The sequence below is a fragment of the Bemisia tabaci genome, chromosome 10, assembly GCF_918797505.1.
Source record: "Bemisia tabaci chromosome 10, PGI_BMITA_v3".
Classification (NCBI taxonomy): Eukaryota; Metazoa; Arthropoda; class Insecta; order Hemiptera; family Aleyrodidae; genus Bemisia; species Bemisia tabaci.
Window position 1 is genome coordinate 10303728 of NC_092802.1, and position 26040 is coordinate 10329767.

Sequence of the window (26040 nt, forward strand, 5' to 3'; positions counted from 1 at the left end):
ATAAATCAGCCATTTGAACCAATTTGCGAGAAGAAGAAATTTTGAAGCTTTGCCGTAGGGCTTTGATGTAAGTTGATTTTGTACTTCACCCTTACAATAACTTTCATGTGTCAAAAACTAAATTTTAAAATAGTATTTGCGCATAAAATCGATAAATTTCCCAATTTTTACGGTAGTGTTTTCGCTGATTCTGCAATTTGGCAACCACGTACCATGATCTCAACGCTGCTTTGCTTTTCCACCAATTATTTTTGTTATCAAATTGATGGCGTGATAAGACTGTCGTGTTATGATCGAGTGATTAAGGCAAGTGCATTGCAGAACGTAGACTGCGACATTAGGTAATTATTTAATCGTTTTCCTTTGTATCAGAGGTATTTAGTCTCAGTAGTGTAAGTTACATGAGACAGTCTCTAAACCATTATTCTTCGAACCATGGGTCTAATTCTAGAACTGATTATAAAAAGCTTTGTTTTACCTGTTGTTGTTGTTGTGGGAATCGCTCGATTGAATCTTTGGCTTATTAATAACCATAAGTACCACCTGTAGGTGAGAGACACATGCTTTTTTTGCTCAACATTGCTGCCTTTCCTAAATTACATTAAAGAGGGTGCTATCGGGTCCTCATTAAATCTTTGCCCGATAGTCGTGGATAGCAACTGTCCAGCCTGGTGATCAAAGAAGATCCACTTTATTCACCTGGCATATATTTAGCGCATACTTAGTGGCATGTTACATGACTCAATTTATCGGGTCATGAAACATGTAATGTTTTTGGGCGATGGACTCTGTAGTTCATCTTTTTTTCTAGCGCAGAACATGTTCTGTCAGTAGGGTCGGATCTGACAGGTTGACATCAATGGCGTTCCTCCATCTATACATATGCACAGCCCGATTCATGCAATCAAAGTGGAGCACTGGAAGTGCCACCAATTTATGAGGTTCCCAGCCAGTTCTACCTGAAATTCCCTGAAAATTTTAAGATCTGATCTTTTTTCTCTCTTGTTTTTTTATTAGTATGTTTAGTTCACATCATGATGTGTCCTAAACATACAAATACTAAGGGAGAACATTCTATACAAAGTTTAAGCATCAAGACTAACTCCTCTCCGGACTCTCTATTTGTTCTCTTAACCAGATTTTGGGCTACGCCCATCAGACCATCAGAATTAATTTTTAAAACCTTTGTTTCATGCGCAATTTTCAGCACTACCTCCAACGAGAAAATTCATTTTATAAAACGTTCAATGTTGACATTTTTCTTCCGCTCTGCCTGACTTTATTACCAACAAAAATAAAGTCAGTTGACAGTAGATCCTGCACTTCATATTGTATAATTTTTCTTTGCTTTTTCAGGAGGCAAGCAAATAACCATGAATAAAAATCTGGATGAGAAGTAGGAAAGATAACTAAAATCATGGATGCGATGAAACTAACATCGCCGGATGAGGGCATGGAGGCCCAAGAAGAATTTCTAATTAAAACAAAAGGATGTCCCCCTCGTATAATTCCTGGCCCTGCACACCCTACAAATAAAGGATCGATATCATGGTATTCTTCTATCTTCTTTAAATGAAAATTATTTTCTCATTGCTTCAATAGTGGTATTTACTAACCGACGGTGTAAGTCGGCAATCACATAACTCGGTTTGCTACGTCACAGACTTCCTGTCATACTTTATTTTTTAAATGGAAAACTGCTCAATGGCAATTTTTTAAAACTGCCGTAATTTTTCTTCGCGAAAAAAAATTCTGCATAAATTTCAAGGAATGATGTCAATTTATTCTCCTTTAAAAAAACAACATAGAGGCGGAGATTTTCAGACACCGCAAACGAGATATGTGATTGCAGACTTACACCATCGTAATGTACATTTTTGCTTAATACTTAATAAATATATATACCATTAAGATAAACTCAAGTTGAAACATAATTAAAATATACCAGTAAAATGCTTTCTTGCCCTCTTAGCAGTTCTGTAGTGCATGTTAAGATCCATGAAACTTGATGGTTTTTACTTATCTTGAGAGGCAAAGCACAGCATGTGACCTCTTAAATTGGGGTGTAACACAAGCTATTTGTAAGATAGAAAAATACCCAATATAAGTTCTAATGTGAAAGCGTGTCGGTGGTTTTTAACAAGGAAGGTAGTATCTAAAACAGTCATATTGATATTGTGTACAGAGTAGCATCAATATTTGGTGTACAAAAAAAAAAAAAAAAAAAAAATTCATGTCCTCGCTCAATTTTTTTATGTTAACCTCCCACCACAGAGCTCCTGAACTTTCCATAGATCAGTTAGCGGTATAAGTATTCACTTATTTGAATTTTTATGTTTTAAATTATCCTCCCTATCTATTAAAAACAGTAAAAATGTCCCTCTCTTTGAACAGTATGGAATAAATTATAAGCCACTCGGTAAGTAAATGTAATGATATTAAAAATGTGTGGTCTCACACCATACTATCTAGCATACATTGGGTACCAGCCATTCTTTTTCATCATAATTAAGGTCATGCTGCATTGTATAATTCAATTTTGAATGCTCTTAATTTCAGGGGTCATCAAGGGTTCATTGCCTATGGGAGCAATACATACGTTATTGTCATGGAGCCTGCGACTGCTCAACATGTCCAAGTCTTCAAAGGTCACAAAACGTTTGTAAAGAAGGTAATATAACGACTTTTATCTTTCAAATGGATTACATTCTGCAATAAGGAACCACTATTTCTGGCTCATTTTAGAAACAACATATGAGGACTTATCTGTAACAATAGCGGATGTCAAGTTTTCACATTGTGAGAAAATCGCGTTTGAAGTTTTTGAAGCTTTGCACTTTTCCGCCCGTAGAACCGAGAGGATTCTCATAAAGATTTTCATGAAGAGCAACTGTTCCGGTAAAAAATACACGTTTTACGATCTATGTAAGTGAAAAATTGAAGGAGTAACAGCGATTTGAAAAAAATGTGACATCCGCTATTTTTACTGCAAACACTTTTTTATGCATGAAACAAAGTCTTCAGGAAGGGTAAGGCAGGTGAAACGATTGAAATTACCTAAAAGTAAGTCAATGCTGAGTCATTTAACAAAATTGATCAAGAAACTAAACCATTTGTAACTTTTACGACAAAAACAAGGAACAAATTCTAAAATAAATTAAAAATTCAACAATTCTGGCGAGACGGTCCCGATACGTATAATTTGAGTGTCAGCTACAGCCCATGGCTGGTGGGCAGGCAGTTATCGCAAGTGGGTTCAAATCTCCACAGAGTCCTGCCGCGCCAGCCGGGGAAAACAGTGGATTCTCACATCCACTGTTTTTACAAATAACATGGTTTTCAGTTCATATCTCGCCGAAAAATTGCGCTGGAAGTCTGAAACTTTGCACAGGCATTCTTGGAGGCTCTAGATTTCGAAAAAAGCGATTGCCCTAAAAATGGCGGATGTCAGCGACCGCTATTGTTACATATATGCCCTCATATATGTCATTGATTTCCCTTTGCAGATACGTGGTTTTATGGAAGAGCCAGAGATAGTGGTTCCTTATTGCAAAATGTAGTCCAAATGTCAGCAATATTCAGGAAAAGCAAATTTTTTTTGCTTGCAAATTGGTTCGCGGCTCATATGGCAAAATGAAGATCTCAAAAATTTCCGAAATATCATAGTATCGATTATTGAATGCATTTCTGTCGTAACACCTCATTCAAAGTTGAACCATTTGAACCTCGAATAATTTGTCTCAATACTAACTTTCCCCTCAACAGTCTTACAGTCGTAACTTTTGTAGAAGACAGTATTTCATCATACCTTATAACTTGCAGCTTTGATGGTGATCGCCTCGTTTTTGGAGGATTGCCGATCATCAACTTACATCATTATTGTTTTTACCCCAAAAAAGAGGAAAGATTCATATTGAATGTGACAATTGTTTTTTCATCAATACTTTTTGTAGGTCTAATTCATCTTTTTCATGTCCAGGTTGCTTGGGCTCCTTACAGTATCCTGGAAAAAAATGACAATGATTTCCTGACCCTAGCATCGGGTGATGAGTCTGGACAAATCATCATATGGAGCATGAAAAGTGGAAAAGCTGTCACTCATCTAATGGACTGTCCAAAACCCACTTTAGGTAAACTACTCTTCAGCAATGATTCCATTCTACCCTCTCATTAGCAAGTACTGAATAAAAGAAAACAGATAATGGTTGAAATAACAATAGGGTCATTCCATATAGAACCTACCAGCCATGCAACCGCCCGACTCGGATTTTGATGATAAATTTTTTTCTTGATCAGACCACCAAATAATGAACTTCTGCAAAATATTAGGTCTCAAATCGAAAAACTCACTGAGATATGAATTTTTGAAGTTTTGAGAATTTTCAAGAAAGTGACGTTTCGAACTTCCGAGAAAGAGAGGGTCATTTTCCCCAATAAAATTCACACCAGGCCCATTTTTCGTCGGATTGAAGTGAAAATTTGACACAATGTCACTGAAAGTATGTAGATTTGAGAAAAAAATGCATAAAATGTTCAACTTCACTCATTGAAGTGCTGTGGTTGATTGTTCGTTGTGATTTTGTCTGATTTTGGCGACAAAACCTTCCCCTCTTCAAATGCCCATAACTTTTGAGCTGCAAGTTATTTTTTGCTCCAATTTTTTTTTAAAATGCTCCTAAGAGTATTAGGAAGACGCCTAAAGAACAATTCTGATGGCGTTTTGGGCTTTAGTATCTTTTTTTTTTCACTTTTGTCCAAAAAAGGCCTAAAAAACTGAAAATAACACCAAAATTATTCCGATAGTCGACCATTACCCTGAAAAGTCAACTCAAAAATCGCTCATTTTTTGCCTGAATGGTCCTTACTGTGTGTACAATATGTTTGAAAAATAAAATCAATGGTATTTTGGGTTTAAATATCTTTTACTTCGAGTTTTTGCCCAAAAAAGGCCCGCAAAACTGAAAAACACTGAAATTACGCCAATTATCGGCCCTAACTTTGGAGTAGCAACTCAAAAATCGCTCAGTTTTTGCCTGAATGGTCCTTACTGTGTGTACAATATGTTTGAAAAATAAAATCAATGGTATTTTGGGTTTAAATATCTTTTACATAGAGTTTTTGCCCAAAAAAGGCCCGCAAAACTGAAAAACGCTGAAATTACGCCAATTATTGGCCCTAACTTTGGAGTAGCAACTCAAAAATTGCTCACATTTTTACCTACTGAATGGTTCCAAATGCATATGAAATGCGTCTGGGGAATAAAAGTGAAGGTATGTTGGGTTTCCATAACCCTTCTCCCGACAATTTTACTCAAGAGAGGCTCGCTTAAATGAAAAAAGCGCTAGGAAAATCTCATTAACCGACCATTGCATTAAAAAAGCAATTAATTGGGGGCCCAGATTTTTCACCAAAAGACTCTTGTTGTATGGGAAGCACACTAACTTGACAAGTGAATATAGTGTATTCTTGGTTGTGGTGGTTTTCCCTTTCACTCCGATCTTTAAGATCGGTATTTAAAGGAGGGAAATAAAACTGCAGGTATCCCTTAACTGGTGGGCATCCCTATTCACATTTAAATGTAATTTACAGACTCCTGGATGACATCATTATGAGGTTAATAACTTACAAATGTATTCTGACAGTAAAAATGTAAGGACAAGATAAAAAGTGCCAATAGGAATTATCATCACATTAAATTGTTAAAAATTGAGGAAGGTTATTCATGCTGGCAAGAATTGAAGTATTGTAATTATTTGTTTGGAAAAATTGAGTCACCTATTTATTTCCTCAACATCTCAATCAAGGGTTTCACTCTTAAAGGGAGGAGAAAAACGTACTGTAAGGTTTGCCCTTGATTCACTCAATTCAGAACTTAGTTGCTTCAATTGGACCGCGTTAAACAGAAAGGAACCAAGCCACATCAGCTATTGCCAAATTTAATCGGGTGATTTATTTTTTTACATGAAAACGGTTGTGCGGATTTCTGTGCAAATCTCAGTGAATTTTTTCCATGATACAAAGCAAATTCCTTAAAATTTGCAAAGGAATCTGCACAGGCGTTTTTTTCGTAAAAAATGTAATTTCCCTGTCAAATTTGGCAATAGCTGATGTGGCTTGGTTCCTTTCTGTTTAACGCGGTCCAATTGGTAGGTTGCAATTAGTAGCATTCTCTTGGTACCAATAGAGTTAGCAGTGCTGAGAACTTGTCTCTCACTTTCCACTTTTGGAAATAGGAACAACATTATACCCAAAAAGTTATGCTAGAAATCTCAACAAATTCGTATGTTGCGTGTGTGCATGATAGGTATTGGTTCTTTGGGCTTGTTCTATCCAAATCGAAGGAAGAAAACGACCTTGAGATTTCTTTTACGTATCCCGTCCGTGTCCGTGAAAATTCAAAAGTTTTTTTGAAGTAAATTTAATGCTTCGATTTGAAAAAGCAACTAAGTTCTAAATTGAGTGAATCAAGGGCAAACCTTAGATTTTTAATGTCAGAATAAATTTGTAAGTTATTAACCTCATAATGATGTCATCCAGGAGTCAGTAAATTACATTTAAATGTGAATAGGGATGCCCACCAGTTAAGAGATACCTGCAGTTTTATTTCCCTCCTTTAAATACCGATCTTAAAGATCGGAGTGAAAGGGAAAACCACCACAACCAAGAATACACTATATTCACTTGTCAAGTTAGTGTGCTTCCCATACAACAAGAGTCTTTTGGTGAAAAATCTGGGCCCCCAATTAATTGCTTTTTTAATGCAATGGTCGGTTAATGAGATTTTCCTAGCGCTTTTTTCATTTAAGCGAGCCTCTCTTGAGTAAAATTGTCGGGAGAAGGGTTATGGAAACCCAACATACCTTCACTTTTATTCCCCAGACGCATTTCATATGCATTTGGAACCATTCAGTAGGTAAAAATGTGAGCAATTTTTGAGTTGCTACTCCAAAGTTAGGGCCAATAATTGGCGTAATTTCAGCGTTTTTCAGTTTTGCGGGCCTTTTTTGGGCAAAAACTCTATGTAAAAGATATTTAAACCCAAAATACCATTGATTTTATTTTTCAAACATATTGTACACACAGTAAGGACCATTCAGGCAAAAACTGAGCGATTTTTGAGTTGCTACTCCAAAGTTAGGGCCGATAATTGGCGTAATTTCAGTGTTTTTCAGTTTTGCGGGCCTTTTTTGGGCAAAAACTCGAAGTAAAAGATATTTAAACCCAAAATACCATTGATTTTATTTTTCAAACATATTGTACACACAGTAAGGACCATTCAGGCAAAAAATGAGCGATTTTTGAGTTGACTTTTCAGGGTAATGGTCGACTATCGGAATAATTTTGGTGTTATTTTCAGTTTTTTAGGCCTTTTTTGGACAAAAGTGAAAAAAAAAAGATACTAAAGCCCAAAACGCCATCAGAATTGTTCTTTAGGCGTCTTCCTAATACTCTTAGGAGCATTTTAAAAAAAAATTGGAGCAAAAAATAACTTGCAGCTCAAAAGTTATGGGCATTTGAAGAGGGGAAGGTTTTGTCGCCAAAATCAGACAAAATCACAACGAACAATCAACCACAGCACTTCAATGAGTGAAGTTGAACATTTTATGCATTTTTTTCTCAAATCTACATACTTTCAGTGACATTGTGTCAAATTTTCACTTCAATCCGACGAAAAATGGGCCTGGTGTGAATTTTATTGGGGAAAATGACCCTCTCTTTCTCGGAAGTTCGAAACGTCACTTTCTTGAAAATTCTCAAAACTTCAAAAATTCATATCTCAGTGAGTTTTTCGATTTGAGACCTAATATTTTGCAGAAGTTCATTATTTGGTGGTCTGATCAAGAAAAAAATTTATCATCAAAATCCGAGTCGGGCGGTTGCATGGCTGGTAGGTTCTATATGGAATGACCCAATACTTAAATCTTTCTTCCGAGATCACATATTTTTTTCCTTGAATGGAATTATCAAAAGCATTCACCCGCTTTATACTTAGCAATCATTATACTATCCAAAAACTTAAGGAAACCATGAATGGAATTCTCTGATTTTCTGGTAATTTGTAAGCTCGAGTCCCATGAATTTTAAGTGAAATTAGACTTTAATAAAAATAAAATGTGAATCATCAAAGTATAAAAGAACTTTCCTTCCGTAAGTATTTGACAAATTTTGTTTTGGAGTGCAGCGGACCCTCCGAAACAAAATTTGATTAGTATAATTAAGTAAGGAAAGTTCTGAGTTTTTTTAAATTTTAGCAATTCCCTAGCCCTTTCCTAGTTCTTAGCCTTGCTCCTTGTTTAAGGAATATTTTAACCAGAAATTAGACTCATGAAAATTTTAAGTAAAATTGTATCCTTCTATTGCTCTAATACTAACGCGTTTCTTTCTCTTTTTGTTCAGGTTTAGAATGGATCAGGACTAACAACAAAAAGGATTTAATTTTAGCGGCTCTACATGCCCCCTACTTCCTTGTTTTGTGGGACGTTAACAAAAAAACAAAAATGTGGAAGCAGAACTTTCCTCACACCTTGGTGTCTCTTTCAATCGACCCCTTTGATTCAACCAGATTGGCCTGTAAGCTAATTATATGCTTCTCACTTACTTATCTATTCATAAATGTTACATCATAGTCTCTAAATATGGCACTTGAGCTAATTAGGATCTAGATAAGAATTCATTTTGATACATAACTGCCAACAAATCACTTGGTCAACCATAGACATATGAAGAATCCTATGAGAAACTATTTTCAACTCACCATATGCACCATTTCTAACCAAGGACTCATTATCCTGATTCTCTTATTTGAATAACCTTGAAAGGAGGTCAGATTGATCCCGTTCTTATATCTGGCCTTAACCTATAGTAGAAATATATTCAGAAAAATGAGACAAATAAACAAATCTCTGTAATAATAAAAATGATTATACCAGATCTAATAATATAGTTAATTTTTAAAGACCGGGAGCCCTCATACAACGACTCTTGTATAACGTCTAGTCATCATTGGAACATAATCAACTGTCAAGTCAATTGGCGAATTATTTATCACAAAATTAGATATCTAATTTAATTCTCGATTCATTCCACCTGTTGAAAATTTTAACAAACGAAAACTCAAAAGTTTCTGTTCATAAAATACATAATGCTCTCAAGGGGAAGGGGGATCTGACCCTTTATCAAAGGAGTTCTGTAGGAAGGAGGAAGGCATTTAAAGCTACATCAAGCGCTGTTGCAAGCAGAGCGTCGATTTTTGAAAATTTTAGATAAAAAATCGATACGGGGTGGCAATTTTTCATCCAAAATTATCAGAAAGCGCCATTTTAAGAGGAAGGAGGGTCAAATAAAGCATTACACAAGTTTATCCGAGGTGTGCAGACCTGTCTTGAAATAGCGTTTTAGAGAGAGAGTCGGGAGTAATAAAATCTGATTTTTAGCATTATGTACTTCATGAATGGCCCGTTACAGCACAGAGTCTTGATCAGGATATATAAAGGGGGAAAAGCCCATTTACTACCTAACCAAAGTTCAACAGCTAAATATTGTTTATAAAGTGATGAGAGTGATTAGGGGGAGGGGAGGGTTAGAATTACCATTTTCAGTTCAACTTCTTTCCCAAGGGAAATTTCCCTCTATTCAAAAAATGATGTTTTCAGGAGTTAATATATAGTCTTAAAGCTACCTCCCTTTTTTTCTTCTATTTTTCTACTTAATCTTCTCGTGGTTTTTTCCCTAGTCTTATGCACAGATGGAATCCTGTTTCTCAATGACTTCAATTGGAAAAAAATTCCTCCAGGAAATGGCACAAAATTGTATATTTCAAGTCCGAAAGCAATAGATAGAAGCTGTTTTGAAAATAGTCACCGCACAAGAGAGCGATTAAAGATGGTCATGAAGACTGTTAATGTTTCCCATACCAAACCGAAGTGAGTAAAATTTTTTAGAGCGCTCTTTGTCAAAATAGAACTGTTTAGTATTATATCGTTAAGGGCCGAAGAACCTTAGTTACATTTTCACTAAAGCAAGGAATCAAGGGAAAACCGTGACCTAGCTTCATTACTTGTAGCGTATTTTGCAAATTTAAAAACCTCAGATCTAAGGCCTGGTATTAGATATTACCCATAACCCATTTTTTTTATACATTTAAATCTCTCACGAAGCATATACAGAATGCAATTATATCAATCTTTCAAGAATTGTTCGTCACGTTTCTTTGACTCTTAACTACAAAATCAAGGCTGTAGTATGCGCAAAGTAAAATTCAGCATTCACTTATCATCCTCGAAATATTTAAGTAAAATTGAGCAAACACACACACAGCAAAAAAAACAACCTTTGAACAAACGAGAATTATGAAAGAAGAATTAAAACAACAAAAGTCTCTAATAGGTACCCAATAATAAATTGTTAAAGAAAGTAGGAAATTATCAAGGCTGAAAGCAAATATGCGGCTGAACCTAATATCGTAAGCAAAATCATCGGTATAAATGTGGTTTGAGCAGCTTGTATTATTTGCGAGTGTCAATTTCTAGCGTTGATTTTATTTTCCAGATAGAATACCGCAGTTTTAAAAGGGGTATCTAAGTAGTTTGAAAGCTCGCTATGTTCAGTATGCCTGAGTACTTTTTTCTATTGTTCACGGTTATGCTATCATTTTCAGATCTGATGCAGGACTGACGGTTGAAGATTGCATTGAAATTCACTTTCATCATTCTTTGAAGCATCTCCTCATTGTTTTGTACCCAAGAGACATATTAATTATTGATTTGAAGATGGAAACAGCCGTCGGAATAGTCTCGATCGAGCAGTCTGCTTCTCCATTTATTCAGGTATTAATTGGACTGCATTTTGCAATCAGGAACTTTAATTTCTAGCTCACCCATAAAAACACTTACGTGCATAGGGAAACAAATGGCACATACGTTGTTTCTAAACTGATTGTGAGCCAGGAATTGTTGTTCCAATTTGCAAAATTTAGCTCAATTTTCATTCTAATGGTTCTTGATGCTATAGGACCTGGGTATATTTACCTTTGGAGATTTTATGAGCCAATGCATCACTAGTCAGGGAAGGAAGTCAAGATATGCAATATGGCTAAAGTAGAAAAATGTGCAACTCCACTGCAATATTCAAAAATCTCCAATAGTTGTGCAAATTATGTTTCATTTTTCTAAAAGGAAACCAAGCAAAATACCTCTCTAAAATTTGTACCACGCAAGTACATCTATTGACGGTGTAAGTTGGCAATCACATAACTCGGTTTGCGACGTCGCAGACTTTCTGTCATACCATATTTTTTAAACGGAAAACTAGTCAATAGCAATTCTTTGAAACTGCCGTGATTTTTCTTCTCTGTGATAAGAATAACTCTGTAAAAACTTCAAGGAATGATGTCAATTTGTTACTTCTTTAACAAAATAACATGGAGGCGGAGATTTTCAGACACGGCAAAAGTGAAATGGTCATGGTCGAAAGTGAAACTGCCGCTTGGGGTATCTCTGTGGACGCCATTTTGGCTTTTTTGGTGGTATGCCATTAAATGGGAGCTCAAAATAGGCAATTTTGAACCGTCTTTTGTGGGTATATAGTTATCAAAAATACGAGAATGGACCACTAGACAAGATACGAATTTAAGCAATCTGATACATGTTTCTTAACCAGAATTTCATGTAGAACACGATTAGCGCAATGAATATTACTGAAACTAACTCCTAACGAAGATATTAACGTTTTTATTTCGCATTGATTACGAGGAATTTGAACTGCCCGCTCACAAGAAACTCAAAGCTCTACGTGAGTCAAATCGTGCACTACAACGGTTTCAGCAAGCTTCTCAATCGAGCAATGTTCATTTCCCACCATGTGTTGTTCAAACTATAAGCAATTTGCTATAGCTGAGCCAAAGCGTCAAGATTGAGGTTGCCAGATTTTTAAATTGCAGAGACTGTCATGATAACGTTTAGCGCGCGATGTGAATCACGTAGAGCATTGAGTTTTCATGAGCGGGTGGTTTGAATTCACGCATCAAGAATCATTAAATATCTTTGTAAGGAGTTGATATCGGTAATTTTTGTTGTGCGCATCGTGTTCTACAAGAAATTATGGTTAAGAAACATGTATCAGAATGCTGAAATTCGTACCTTGTCTAGTGGTCCATTAAAAATTACTGAACAATCTTATTCCAGTTGATAGTGTTCAGCTCAGGCAGATGAATAGATAATGCTTTCCTAAAATCAGTACAACAGCTAGCTTTGATTTTACTCATGTTCCGGCAAGTCAGGCAGTCACAGTTGTGTAGATCATAGCCGACGTAGAACTGCTAAGGCTTTTCGTAATTTGTAGGTTACATGAAAGAGAAGGAATGAGAGGAAGAGTAGGAACAAAACAATATTTCATCTTGCGTGTATGCTTTTTACAGTTATGGCCAGCCAGACAGAGGGATGTCCTGTACTGTGTACATGAATCGGGTAGTGTGAGTGTGAAAACCAGAAGTAAATTGGACCTTGGTGTGTCACTCGCCTCACCCTTGGATGCTCCATTTCAAAACCCTGGTGAGTATTTATTCTCTATCCAGCAAATGTTCTCAAAGTGTTCAGCGTTTTAGGCAAGTCATCTTCAAATGTTGCCGACGAAAGAGCATTAGATTTAGAATAAATTGCCCCTAGTTTTTTTGTGTCACAGGGCTGGTGTTGGCTATAATTAAATATTTCTCACTAAAATATTTTTTTTCTTTCTTTTTTTTTTTTTTTCTGCGGAATACTACTTTTTATAGAGTTTAAACACAGTTTTTTTCATCTCTCAAAACATTTTAGGTCCCTAGTTAGACAAGTTTTCGAAACAAGACACAAGATTCAAATTTTACGTCCTCTTTTACTGTAGTTGTATCCGGGATTTCTTAATCCCCTTCTGAAAGAATCTTGAGCAGGCCTCCTATTAGACAAACCAGCTTTCACTAAAAACTTTGCAAGAGGACTGAATTGTCCTATTCCAAAACTTCATTCGTTTTGCCGTAAGCCAATTGATCTGCCATCTAAACTTTTAGAAAAGGATCCATTAGCAGGGTGTTTACAACTAAGACCTAAATAATCAATTCTCTACCATAGCCTTGAATGGGAAAACATTGATATTTGGCGGTTCATGCTTCGCCACTGAATACAAGTAGTTAATATTCAACTTAAATTGAGTAATTTCCCTCTTTAAAACGTGTTCAATTCTTTCATCAACAATATGAAAACCCTGGTAAAAGATTGAACAACTGTAATGTATTTTTTGTGCTTAAGAGAGAAGCTTTTGTGCAGAAAGAGTTCATTCTTGCATCTCGGATCATGTGAACTTATCATTAATTTTCTATTTATTCTTTGTGGCACTTTGGCCTTTTAAATGATCATTCTGATTTTTACTTTTGATAGATAAATGCCCTAAAATATGAATGACAGGATCAGTAACCTGACTGTATTAATCTTTTTTTAGACAGTGGCTTCATGTGGTATGAGACTCTTGTTCAAAGTGACTTTGTACGGCAGATGAAAGGCTCTAGAATACTGGGAATTTCTGTTTGTCCACTCACTGAATCAAAAATTGGTAAGTAAAACAATTTACATTGATTTCTGTTGGCTTTTTTTTTTTTTTTTTTTTTTTTTTTCCCGGGCCGCATGTGACGTGCTCTGTTTTATGATAAATCAAGAGAAATAAAAGAACTTAAACCAGGTACAGGCTGTGAATGAAACAATTGAATTGGACGTTTCAGGATTAACATGCCCTTTTTCAACCGCCGATAAAACAAAATATTAAACATTTGGATGAGCCGTCACTTAACAGCAAGGCAAGACTATTTTATTTTATGATGAACCAACACAATTGTTTAGCATGCATGGATCTAGACACAACTTCTAGGCTGAATGCTCTTGCAGTTCCTCTCTAAATTTTGTCAAAGTTATGTGAATTTGTGTTAAGAAGTTGGGAGGAAAAAGTAGTAAATTTTTTTCCTGGCTATCAAACCATAAGTAGTCCTCATAGTCATCTAATTTTTGGTGTACCTTGCGGCATAAGCAGCTTTTTATCTACATATGCATTAATATCTCCCGACTATTTATTACAGTTTCATAATATTTCCCTCCGTATTTTTCAGCTCTTGTTGTATCCTCAGGAAAAGTCACACTGTATGAACTGGAAAATTTATCAATCCTTAAAGGCAAAGATTTGAATAAACTATCTACTATGCTACCACCATCCATACAGGTAAGAATCATTTGGACCGAGTTTAACAGAAAGGAACCAAGCTACATCAGCTATTGCCGAGTTTAACCGGGCAATTAAATTTTGTTCGGATTTCTTTGACAATTTTAAGGAATTTACTTCGTACCATGGAGAATTTTCACTGAAATTTGCACGAAAATCCGCACAACTGTTTTCATGTAAGTAATTAAATTACCCAATAAAATTTGGCAATGGCTGATGTGGCTCGGTTCCTTTCTGTCTAACGCGGTCCATTTCAACTTCAAGTGTTGGACTTTATCTCCTGAAGAGTTATCCACATAGATGCATTTCAATTGAACTTCGATGGATGGAATAGTTTCGGTTTAAAAACCAGTGCGAAAGGGAGTCTGTCTTTCTGCTAAAGCCTTATATAGGGAAGTGGAAAGGGAGAGAGGGCCAAGTACGAGGGGGAGGTTTCTAATTTCTGAAAAAAGTGCCTCACATTATTTATGGACCTACTTTAAATAAAAATTAAAAGGACTCAATACAAATTTAGTACCATCATGCTGCAAAATTTCATTTACAACATTTAAATTGTGAGCATAATGGTTTTGTATTCTCTCTTTAGATGTGTTTAATATTGCAGCTGCTCCAAAAACGATCATTCCTTGAATAAGGAAAGGAAAACTGATGTTTCTAATAATTAGTGCTCATTACTTTTTCTCAAAAATCTGCTCCGATGTTTGACAAGTAAGTTTGAAAAGCTTTAAAATTAGACATATTGACCTTAGAATGGAGGAGTCGGTTTCATCAATCGGAGTTCGGATAATAACACAAAAGTTTTATCATCTCAACATTCACTCATCTGTAATGTTTTTCTTAGTTTTTAAAAGTATTAAATTCTCGAATGAAGACTTATGATCAATAACGAGCTAGTGGCCGAACCTTTGAAAATCTATTTAGACGCTGTATTTTCTTCCAAGCAACTATGACAACATGCTGTATAATGGGCTGAGTGCCATCAACACTAAGGAGTATGTATGACGTCTGAGAGATGGTGCTACTTGTACATATACGTTTTGCAGCAATTTATAGAAATAAACATGTGAATGACTTGAAATCAACTTTTCACACCTACCATATTGGTGATAGGTCTTAAAATATTATAATCCGTCTGTATTTTTTTTTTTCTCTGGTTTAAAAATATTTGTGTTGTGTTTTTTCTTCCGCCCAGGACCGAGCGTTACCTTTGAAGATGCGTCTTTTGGTTTGCGGAGTTTTGTCCGGGCTCCTCTATCCTTTGACAGTTTTAAAAGTAGCACCCGCACCATCAAGTTCTCAAGAGGCAGTTTTTCCAGCTCCGATTGTAGCTGTTGGATCTCAGTGCGGCTCAGTTCAGCTTTTCAGTCCGCAAACCGGTGAAATCTTCAGAGAATTAGCGCTTCACAATTACCCTGTGCGGTAAGCATCTACTGCATCTAATCTGCAACTGCAAGGTTGCCACAGTCAAAGAAGAACGAGATATGTCCGAGAGTTTTAAAAAGTCAGGGAAAACCGGGGAAATGACGAAAATGTCAGCGAAAATGTTAAATCACCTTTATTTGCTTTCTATAATGAATTTGAGGTTTCAAGCAAAAAATTTTGCCGGAAAACTATTTTCCATTATGTCTTCATAACCATCTGTTATATCTTCAATTATCAGGGATTTTCGCCAAAAATGTGTCAGGAAAATTAAGGCAAAGAAAATCAAACACTATCTAAGATTTTTAAATACTGTAATGGGCTTTTTAATGGTGTCTGAAACAAAGCATTAGGCAACAAGTTTTCTCTTCATAATTCACAAGGATGAATCACCCTACGGGAGGTCTGAAAATAAACTCCTAGGTAAAAGTTCTAAGATTTAAGTTTTTATCATTAACATCAGTTAAATGACAAAAATTGAAATGACATCATCTGTATCTATAACGCACATTTGATCTGCGTTAAAAATTCTTGTCAATATCTCGTTCAGGAATTGATTTCCTAACTTTCCGCTCTGTAAATCGTTTTTACATAAAAGTAGGAGGAGAAAAAATTATGCTTTTTTTTCTAGTTTAGACCTTGTCTTGTGGCTAATTGAAACTTGCATTTTTTGCACCCAGTCAATAATGCACACCTTGATAGTTTTGTCCAGCACTTATTGTCATATTGTCCTCTCAATGTTTTCTCTTGGAATTTTTTAAAAAAATGCCCTCGTCTGATGTACCCTTTATTTATGTTTCAGAGGAATTGAGTGGTGTGGCCATAACTATTTTATTTCCTGGGCCTATCAGTCTGCTGATACTCTAGTTCAAAATGAAGTTTTCGTCACCAACATTGAAACAGGGAATTCTGTACCACTCCGCGCAGATGCAAGCATTGAACCACCTATCGAAATCATAAAAGTCTCCCATCTGAAACAATATTTTATTCTGGTGCTCAAAGATAGACCTGTAGAACTTTGGGATTTGGAAAAGTTTTCGCTGTTACGCACCATGTCAAAAAAATTTCCTTTTATCACAGCTCTCGAGTGGTCGCCTGTCTACAAGAAGAAACGAAGGAAAAGCTCTGCGGGGAAACAAGCTGTTGAGCAAAATGCTGAAAACTGCAAAGAAAAGGAGTACTTCGTCATGCGTGATACTGAAAGTTGTTTGTACCATTTTACTGTTGAAAATAATTCTATAGTCGAAGGCGTGAAAATTCCATCTGAAGCAGGTTTGGCAACCGTGACCTGTATCGCATGGAAAAACAATAAAATACTGCAAGCTGACTCCGAAGGTTTAATCCACATCTGGGACTTGAAAGCTCGCTGTTCTAATGGAATGCAGGCTCATAAAGGACCTGTAATAAAAATGTGTTTTGCTCCTGGAAAACATAACTTCAAACTTTTAGCACTGTTCAATGATAGCCTTCAATTAGCTGATGTTAAAGGGAACGTTTACAACCGGCTTCACATGGTGAAAATGCCGGAGGAATTACCAAAAGTTATTGACATAGATTGGGCCGATTCAGAAACTCCCTTAGCAATAACAGAAGACGGTTGTTGTTATATTCTGGACGACAGCCTATCAAACACTAGCTCACCCCTTGGTGAGCTGAAATACGCCCAGCGATTCACAAATGCCTACGATATGCGGCAGGAAAATAAATCCGTCTACTACCTCGAAAACATAATTTTCAGAAACTTCGAGCCCAACATTCGATTAGCAGAAATAAATGATTTGAAATACTTCACTGGTCTGCGAGATGTTGAGTGGCGACACCTATCTTCCTCTCAAATAATGATACTAACCGCACATATGTTTGGCTGTCAAGCGGAAATTGATTTTTGGACCGTAGCGGACTATTATTTACAGGTAGCCAAAGTGACGGAAAAACTTCCGGAAGGTGCTGGATCTTGTCCGGATGCAAACAATATCAACCTCTTCCAGAAACTCACTCCTTTAGATACCTGCTATGACTTTCTCTGTGATAACTATTCCTACAAACAATTACAACTGGAAAGAATCTGCCTCCAAGAGTGGAGGCGTACAGACTACGAGCATTCGCGCCTAGTAATCAAGAAACTCATCCTTTTAAACGAGACCGACAAAGCAGTCCAGTTCTTACTGGAGACAGACTTCGATCACCCAAATTATTATGTAGACGCAATCAAAGCATGCTTGATCGCAACGATCCAATCCGGTGCTGCGTCTCAAAGCACAATCAAACTAGTCGCAACAAACTTAATTGCCAATGGAAAAATTTGGGAGGGCGTCGAGCTGTTGTGTTTGATAGGCAAAGGTCTAGATGCCTGCCGCTATTTACTATCATACAACCAACATGCATCAGTGATTTGGTTAGCCAAAGCGGTTCTTCCTACGGACGAGTGCAAAGAAGTGATGATGAAAGTAGCCGAGCACTTCTTATCACAGGGTAACAAAGACGTGTATGTCTTGATCCTTATCTCTCTTTTGGAGTTTGACCAAGCCTTGCAGTTCTTAGTGGAGGATAATCAGTGGGAGCAAGCGTTGGTTCTATACATTGCATGCGAAGAGCATGAAGTTCCAGTGAAACAGGATTTGGCGGATTTCATTGTGGAAAATTTTATCGTCAATCGTTTGCCGAGACTGTGCAATTTCAGTGATGCTGAGAGTGTTGCGCTAGAAATTAATAATTGCCTTCAGGCAAGATTTAATATGAAGATAGAAAGTCAGGAACAATTTCAGAAAGAATTCAAAGCTGAAGGGTTAAAGCTGCATTGATTTTAAGGAAATTTTTTATTTTTCATATATTATACATCAAAGATGTTGTTCTCAGGAGTGCAAAAATTTCCAAAATGCAAATTGTTTCTTGCTTGCCAGCACTTTTACCTTGTAGCGAAATTTCTGTTTAGCCTTTTGAAAACGTTCATTTGTTTTAATTTTTTGAGAGGATGTGCAAGAATTGAAATTGTAATTGTTTTTGAAAACTGCTTTAACCTTCTACGGTATGAATTAATTTTGGATTTTGAGGGACACAAATCTATGTTGTAGCTTTTGTTATAACATTGAGTCCCATATTTTTTTTCCAAATCTAAAATGTTTGGGAATCATTTATTCAGGAAAGAAAATACTAATGAAAATTTGCCAAATCATGCCACAAGAGAAAGACTCAATCCTTAAAATTCCCAAAAAAGCGTTCTCACGAATTCGTAACACCATGCCATAAAGGGTTAAGGCAAGGCACAAGATTTTCAGCTTTTTTGTCGCAGCTAGCATATCGCAAGGTATGGAATTTTTTTGCGCTCCTGCTTTTTAGTGTTGAACGTAGCCTGGTGATCAGTTCCTTGTTCAGAGCCGGACTCAATCTCACCAGAACATGAAGATGAGATGCCATTCAAATCATTTAATTGAAGATACCTACTGCTTTTTGTCACATTGAATGATTCCTTCCTTACTCATCCATCCCGTTCGTTCTGAATGAATTTTTAAGCAAATAGTACTTGCCCCGTATACTTATTAATACTGAATATAATAATGAATTGCTTTTACTCAGGTCGATGAACACTTTTAGTGAAACGATCTCTTTTTTAGCTTATTTTTAGATATCTCTCTTTTTTTTGCATTCCATTTTAATGATAAATGCTTTTATTATTTTAGTTTTATCATTTAACGATGATGAAAGTACGAACTTGGATTCGCGATGCTGCAAACTATGTCAAAATCTATTCTCCAAATGGAAAATGACTCAATGCCATTTCTTGAAAACTTCCCTGTATTTTTTCCTCTGTTTGAAATATATCCTGTGAAAATTTTAAGCCAGAGTATTGGTGAGGCCTCCTTTGATAAAATGAAGTAAAAGCGTAGATATTAAAAGGCGGCAAACACTTTTGCAGTCTCATTGTCGTTATGTTTATGCCTTGGAGAACGCTCCTAAGCTAGTCTTATCTTCGTTAAAATGACTCTATGAACTTGAAAGATTACTGGTCAATATTGAAAATATGTATAGTGTGAAATTCTCCCAAGTTTTGCTCAAGTTTGAAGCTTTAAGCCTGTCATTCTGCTATTAATTTTTTATAATTACACTTTTCTCTGAACATTTTACACTATCTTTGTCGATCAAACCAATATCAGAGATTTAGTGCCACATCAATTCACAATAGTGTACGTCAGAGCAAAAATCTGATTTTCTCTCTTTCCACCGATCTCACCTCAAGACCAGATTCAAATTTTTCTGACTCAATTGTTTGCCCTTTTCGTGAAAGAAGAAATTAACTACGTACAAAAGAGACCCCATTTTATGTGTTCCTTAATTGTTAAAACATAATAAATTGGAAGTTTCTTGGAGACCTGTATGACTGCCAAGTTTCCAGTGGTTAGGGTAAACAAAGAGACCTAACCGCTATAATTTTGTGTATCATAGATATTTGTAGTTCGTCAAAATATAATTTAGAGCCATATTTTTATAGAAGTTTTAAAAGATTTAGGATAACTGCAAAGTATGGAAGTTTTGTATTGACAGTAATGTATTTTTTCCTTTTCATCATTCTAGCAATTTTTTTAGCGGGGAGTCCACGTCAAATAAGTCTGAACTCTTTAAACTGCTGTAGAAGATCTGCAGCCTGATTGTTGAAATTTTTTGTTTATCAGGACGACATAGATGACATAAGTTAAAAGGCAAAGCGTGATTGGTCGGCTATGTCTTATCGCTGCTTTGTCATGCCTTTGTCAGGTGGAATGGACGACATACTGTCGGAAACTTAAGAGGTACGCTAGCTTGTCGTTAGTTCAACCGGACATAGGCACGACAAAGCAGTGATAAGACATAACCGACCAATCACGCTCCGCCTTTTAACCTAAATCATCTATGTCGTCCCAACAAACAAACAGTTTCATTAATCAGGCTGCTGCTGTCCTTGATTTAGCATTAGATACCAATACAAGAATCAAGATGGCGGATCTCCTGACTCGCTCTGAAAGTGTTCAAATTTATTGCGGATGCCCTCCGTTTTTGGTTTTTTCCCACCAGACACTCATAATTTTAAAATATTACGAGTAATTCAATCCATCTACATTTAAAATCATATCTCAGGCGCCCTTGCCTGTCCCTTTTAAAGTACCTCTCACTTTCAAAATTTTTTGTTCTTAAGATTTTACGTACACCAATAATGAGTCCAACTCAAAACTGGATACCTTAGTGGTATCTTTTTAGTTGTATATATGTATGAAGTTCCATGTGTCATAGACCAGGAGTAAATATATATTTTTAGTCATTGTTTTTCTGTGTAAATAACACTTTGTTATAGCCGTTGTGATAGTATCTTTTGTGATAATTGAATTTATATAAAAGTTGTCAATGGCAGATAGCCTTTTCAAATAAACCACAATTTACTCAGTAAATTTTTCTTATTTTATTAGTTGTCCAAGCTGATCTAAGTTTAATATTCAGTACAGAAGTCTAACTTTTTTCCTATCCATGACTGAAGTCGAAAAACGCTCATCTTAGATTGCAACGTCGCAATTCTATGCTCATGTTTTAGTTCTTTGAAGGAAAACTAACCAACAATTTCAATTGAAATTTCGTCCTTTGCACTAGATGTGAGTTTTCTTCAGAATTCTTGAGGTGATTTTCTAGGGTGATCGCTCATTGGAAATTGTTTTTTAACATTTTTTATTTAAAATAGAACTCGATGACTTCGTCAATCCTCTGATGTAAGAGCGTAACTGCTTTTTGAGCCGAGCCCCATTATCCATATAATTTTGTATCTTCCTGAGCTCATGAGATGGGCCTTCATGTTAGAGGAGCTACAGTTCATGATAATTTTTTTTAGAAAAAAAAATGGAAGACGCTAAGAGAATGCTGTCAAGTTGCAGTTTAACAATATCTATCCTCACTGGAGCTAGGAAGCTGAGTAATATCTAGCATAAAAAATTGACTCCCAGAAATCTACCTATAGAGCTCTTAGAGGCTGATATTTGCGGGATAAATGGGGAAAAAGTTAAAATGAGTAAACCACATATTCGATCTTTAATTTAACATGGGTTTTATTTGATTTTAATGACATTGAAAAGAGGCTAGTTAATAGCATTAACAATGAAAATTACACATAATAAAAATAAAACTTTAAAAAAACAATTTTAACAACAAAAACTGGTGCTTCGAAAAGGAAAAAAGAAAGCGTATCTCCTCTTGCAAAACCCATTTTTACGAGTAGATAGCATCGATGATGTAGAGGCATGGTTCCCTATGTATCTTTGGTGGTATTGAAACCTTACATCATTACTTTGTTACAAACATATTTTTTTAAAAAACTATCCCCCCTCCGCAATAGATCATTCAGACCTCAAACTTTGGCATGATAAAAAAATCTAATCTTGTCAGTTCCTCTAGGGCTTTCTACATGATCCCAAAAATTACAAAAGATTATTCAACCTCATTTCAAGAAATTAAAAAATGATAATCTGATAAATTCAAAACGGCGGAGCAAAATATAAAAGTCCTTTCAGTCTTTGATTTAATTCTAAACCTGCAGTTAATCTGCGTATAAAAGGTGGGAGAGAGAGAGGGGACGTTGTTCCCAGGTTGTCGCTGAAAAGGATGCTTGCTTTACATTATAACTAGAACTTAAATTTTAACGGGCAAACAATTCAGAAGATGGCTCAACATATGATGTTGAACCGAACAATAATACTGCTGCACTGAATGTTAAATAGATTATTTCTCCTAAATCCTTAATTTCCCAAACGGTGTAGCAATTAATTATTATCTAAAGCGTGGAGGAAACACCACGGATGTGAACCAAAAGTCAATATTGCCTTCTAATCTTGCGACAATTCCGGCAATAAAAAGCCTCAATATAAAAGTTTTGGAAACCTCTTCATCTAAAAGATAACACATTATCAAAGCTTGAAATCTTCGCCAAATCATTCGTAAAATCCCATTGAGCACCGATGTAAAATAATTCCATGATGAGGAGGGATTTCAGAGGTATAGCAATTGAAACAAATTTAAAATTAAGTAAGGGGCACTTCTCATACACAACTAGCATAACCTCTCAACAGCTCACATAATTTTTAAACAGTGGATGGATCTTTCGCATTTTGCATATTCCGAGCCATGGGCTTTAAAAATTTAATTGTTTCATTTTTTATGGAGCTGTTATTACAAGAGGGCCGAATTGAGCAAACGATTTCAACCATCAAGTTTACTTGACAACATTAACTCTAGGCAACCATAAAATCATATTCACAATTTTAGGAGGAGAGGTTGGGGAATCCGACAGAAACTTAAACTCTGCCTGTTGCTTTTTAATACATTTCCCAAAATAAATAAAATAATAAAAAAATGGGTGCAAGAAAAAGTTCGAAAGAAAAATTCTCGACAAACCTACTTAACAACTAGAGAACATCTGAAAATTTCAAGTTAATTCTAGCAAATTAGGAAGTTTGCAATTATCGTACAACAATATAAACGCAAGAAGTGAGCTTTGCTCATCGATGTTGACGGGTAGAACTTTGCTCGTTTGAGTTCGATCATCACAGATGGTCAGCTGACAGTAAGAAACTGAGTCTTAACTAGTAAAATTACATAAATACAAGAAAAGGTAAAATGAACAGGCAGCTTGGTAATGAAATAACAATTAAAAACTACGGGTTGAAAACAGAATCGGATGAATGGTTGGGGCAAATCACCTTTTTCTCATTGGGATAAAGCTAGGGATGGTTGGAGAAGAGAGCTGAAGTTAACTCGGAGATGGAACAGTCTGATGAAAACGATAAAGGATGCCAGGAAAAAAGACGTTAAAGGTAACAACAGACTACAGAGTATTAATAAATGATTGGTCTAAACTAGTTCTTTCCGCCTGAATTCTTTGATCAGTTCATTACCCATTTGTGCTGGACTTTTCGTGACGATGACACCAGCCTGAAACAGATTAAAAAAGGCAAATGTTGAAATAAATATGTTATAATAGAAATTTTCAGGACAAGAAAGAAAAGCTTTGATGTGCCATAAACTGTATGAGGCACGAACGCTGAGATCGTTCTAGATTTTCTGCACCTTTTCTGACAATACGTTTTGCTGCAAGAAATCTGACAAAAAATCATCCGAAAATATTTTAGAAAGACAGCTATAGGAAATATTGCAAACTTTTCACATTCTCATCAACTGGTATTTGAGGCAACTTATTAGACTACGATCTAAAAAATGAGGCGCTACATCACTTTACATATGTGGCTGCTTCCAATAATAGGTTGAACAATAAATGCTTCAAAAAAAAAACTACATATGGAAAGAGTATAGAACATTGGTTGCTCCAGGCAACCGCTATGAAATCATACCATCAAGTTTTTCAACGGTCGATATGTAGTAATAAAATTGGCGACAATCAATCTATAGACAGATGCTTCAGATGGTGGGTTGTTGCCTACTTTCTTTGTGCAGCTTCTAGTTACACACCGATGCATAGATCGGTGTGCTCTCTTAGCTTACAATTCTAAGAAAATAACCCTCATTGGGGCCATTCTCCTCTCCTGCGGCCTGACAACATCAAGGCAGGACATGCTATTTTGTCAATAAAAATGGGCCTGTTGCATGCAAGAGATACAGCCGCGCGAATAGACTTTTTAGAGGTTAAATGACACGAAAATTACAATGGTCACATTAAAAAAGTTTGAAATACACTCCTTACTGGGCAATTTGCGTTGTCAGGAACGCGCTTTTTCAAATTTCCCGCGTCTGGGGGCAGTTTTCTAATCACCGGAAACGAGCAAACGGCGGGCTCGGTGATTTCCGGAGGATGCCGAGTCGTTGTTGTTGTTGTTTGTTTTTCCTTCAGTTTGTTTACAAACCCAACGTGATCTCTTATAGTGGTCCATATACGCTTTATGCGGTAACCAAATCGATCAACTTTTAAATATCCGACGCAATCCTTCTACATTTCATTTCATGATATCACGAGCTCCGATTTTTAGGTTGTGTTGTCAGCTTTAGTTGATCGGAAATAGCCGCGAGTTGCCGTTAATTGTTTCCGTAAAAAAACTGCCCCCAAACGCAGGAAATTTGAAAAAGCGCGTTCCTAACAACGCAAATTGCGCAGTAAGGAGTGTATTTCAGACTTTTTTAATGTGACCATCGTAATTTTCGTGTCATTTACCCTCTAAAAAGTCTATTCGCACGGCTGTATCTCTTGCATGCAACAGGCCTATTGAACAATCGAATTGCATCTCTCAGTAATCAAAACTGAATCTACTGATTAGGTAAATGCATATTCTTTGTATTTTTTTTCATTCATGTTTTTCGAACTAAAATCAGCTGATGTTTCGCAGTTTTGTACGTAAAGAACCATGACATTTAAGATTCAAGGCTGGAATTCTGCCTTTTGTTCGTACTTTAAAGTTTCAGAGAGTATTCTCACTCCGCAAGCATTCTTACTCTACAATTTTAAAAAAGAATGTTAGTAAGTATGTCTTGATCTCCTGCAAAAACGTTCAAACCCTATCAAATTTAAAAAATTACTAATGTCTGTTTGTACTACCGGTAGGAGTAAAAGTTTACTTGACTTGGACCGTGTTAAGCAAAAAGGAGCCAAGCTACATCAGCTACTGCCAAATTAAATTTGGCAATTTTATTTTTTACATGGAAATGGCTCTGCAGATTTTTGTGCGAATTTCAGTGAAATTTCTGCATGATAAGAGGCAAATTCCTTAAAATTTTCAAAAGAATCTGCACAAATGTTCTCTTGTAAAAAAATAAATTACCCGGTTAAAATGGGCAATACCTGATGTGGCTTGGTTCCTTTCTGCTAAACGCGGTCCATTTAACATTTGGTGACAATTTTTCCAATTTTTGAATTTTCAAAAGACGCTTCCAAAGAAACACCTATATCTTTTTGGAGGGGAAAAAACTTAGCTAAAGATAAAATCAAAATACAATTTTGAAAAAATATTGATTGTTAATCCTCACATTTTCTAAAGCCTTGATCTTGTCTTGGGCACCACCTTTGCCTCCTGAAATAATGGCACCAGCGTGTCCCATCCGCCTTCCAGGGGGAGCTGTTAATCCAGCAATGAATGAAACAACAGGCTTAGCATTGCTTCCCTAGAATAAAAAGACATAAGATTGTTTTCAAACACTTTCAAAACAAAGGATATAACTGAGTAATTTAAACTACTGGGCATTTTTTTGCAAATCGAGATTTGGGATGAAAAAGACATTTCCTTGTCTCGTCAAAGGTATCTGTTTACAGTAGAATTAATTATTCTTCTTCTCAGAGTGTATCGGAAAAGACAGAAAAAACCAAGAGAGTATAATTTTTTATTTAAAATATTATTCTTTTGGAAAAATGTCATTGAATGGAACGGACGATGT

General features: G+C 36.0%; 2 protein-coding genes across 4 annotated transcripts in view; one reads left to right on the plus strand and one right to left on the minus strand.

The window, feature by feature from the left end:
* Positions 1–41: 41 nt before the first annotated feature.
* On the plus strand, positions 42–21071 carry LOC109044698 (WD repeat-containing protein 11). 2 transcript variants are annotated; one of them, XM_019062529.2, is made up of 12 exons: positions 42–341; positions 1357–1551; positions 2560–2671; positions 3980–4130; positions 8398–8571; positions 9734–9923; positions 10658–10826; positions 12416–12548; positions 13468–13578; positions 14126–14235; positions 15428–15654; positions 16457–21071. In XM_019062529.2, exons 2-12 carry the CDS (start codon positions 1418–1420, stop codon positions 18453–18455), a joined length of 3510 nt encoding a protein of 1169 aa, XP_018918074.2. In that variant the 5' UTR covers positions 42–341; positions 1357–1417; the 3' UTR covers positions 18456–21071. The 2 variants fall into 2 exon arrangements, with proteins under 2 accessions (XP_018918074.2, XP_018918075.2); XM_019062530.2 differs by lacking the exon at positions 42–341 and adding an exon at positions 374–549.
* Positions 21072–21691: 620 nt separating this feature from the next.
* Positions 21692–26040, minus strand: part of Scsalpha1 (Succinyl-coenzyme A synthetase alpha subunit 1) — a 43905-nt gene continuing 39556 nt past the window's right edge. The window contains exons 6-7 of one of the 2 annotated variants that reach the window (XM_019062532.2): positions 25636–25770; positions 21692–23595 (exon numbers count right to left, since the gene is read on the minus strand). In XM_019062532.2, coding sequence (XP_018918077.1) covers positions 23515–23595; positions 25636–25770 — 216 coding nt within the window. In that variant the 3' untranslated portion in view covers positions 21692–23514. The remainder of the gene's footprint in view (positions 23596–25635; positions 25771–26040) is intronic. The other variant, XM_072305084.1, reaches the window with a different exon arrangement.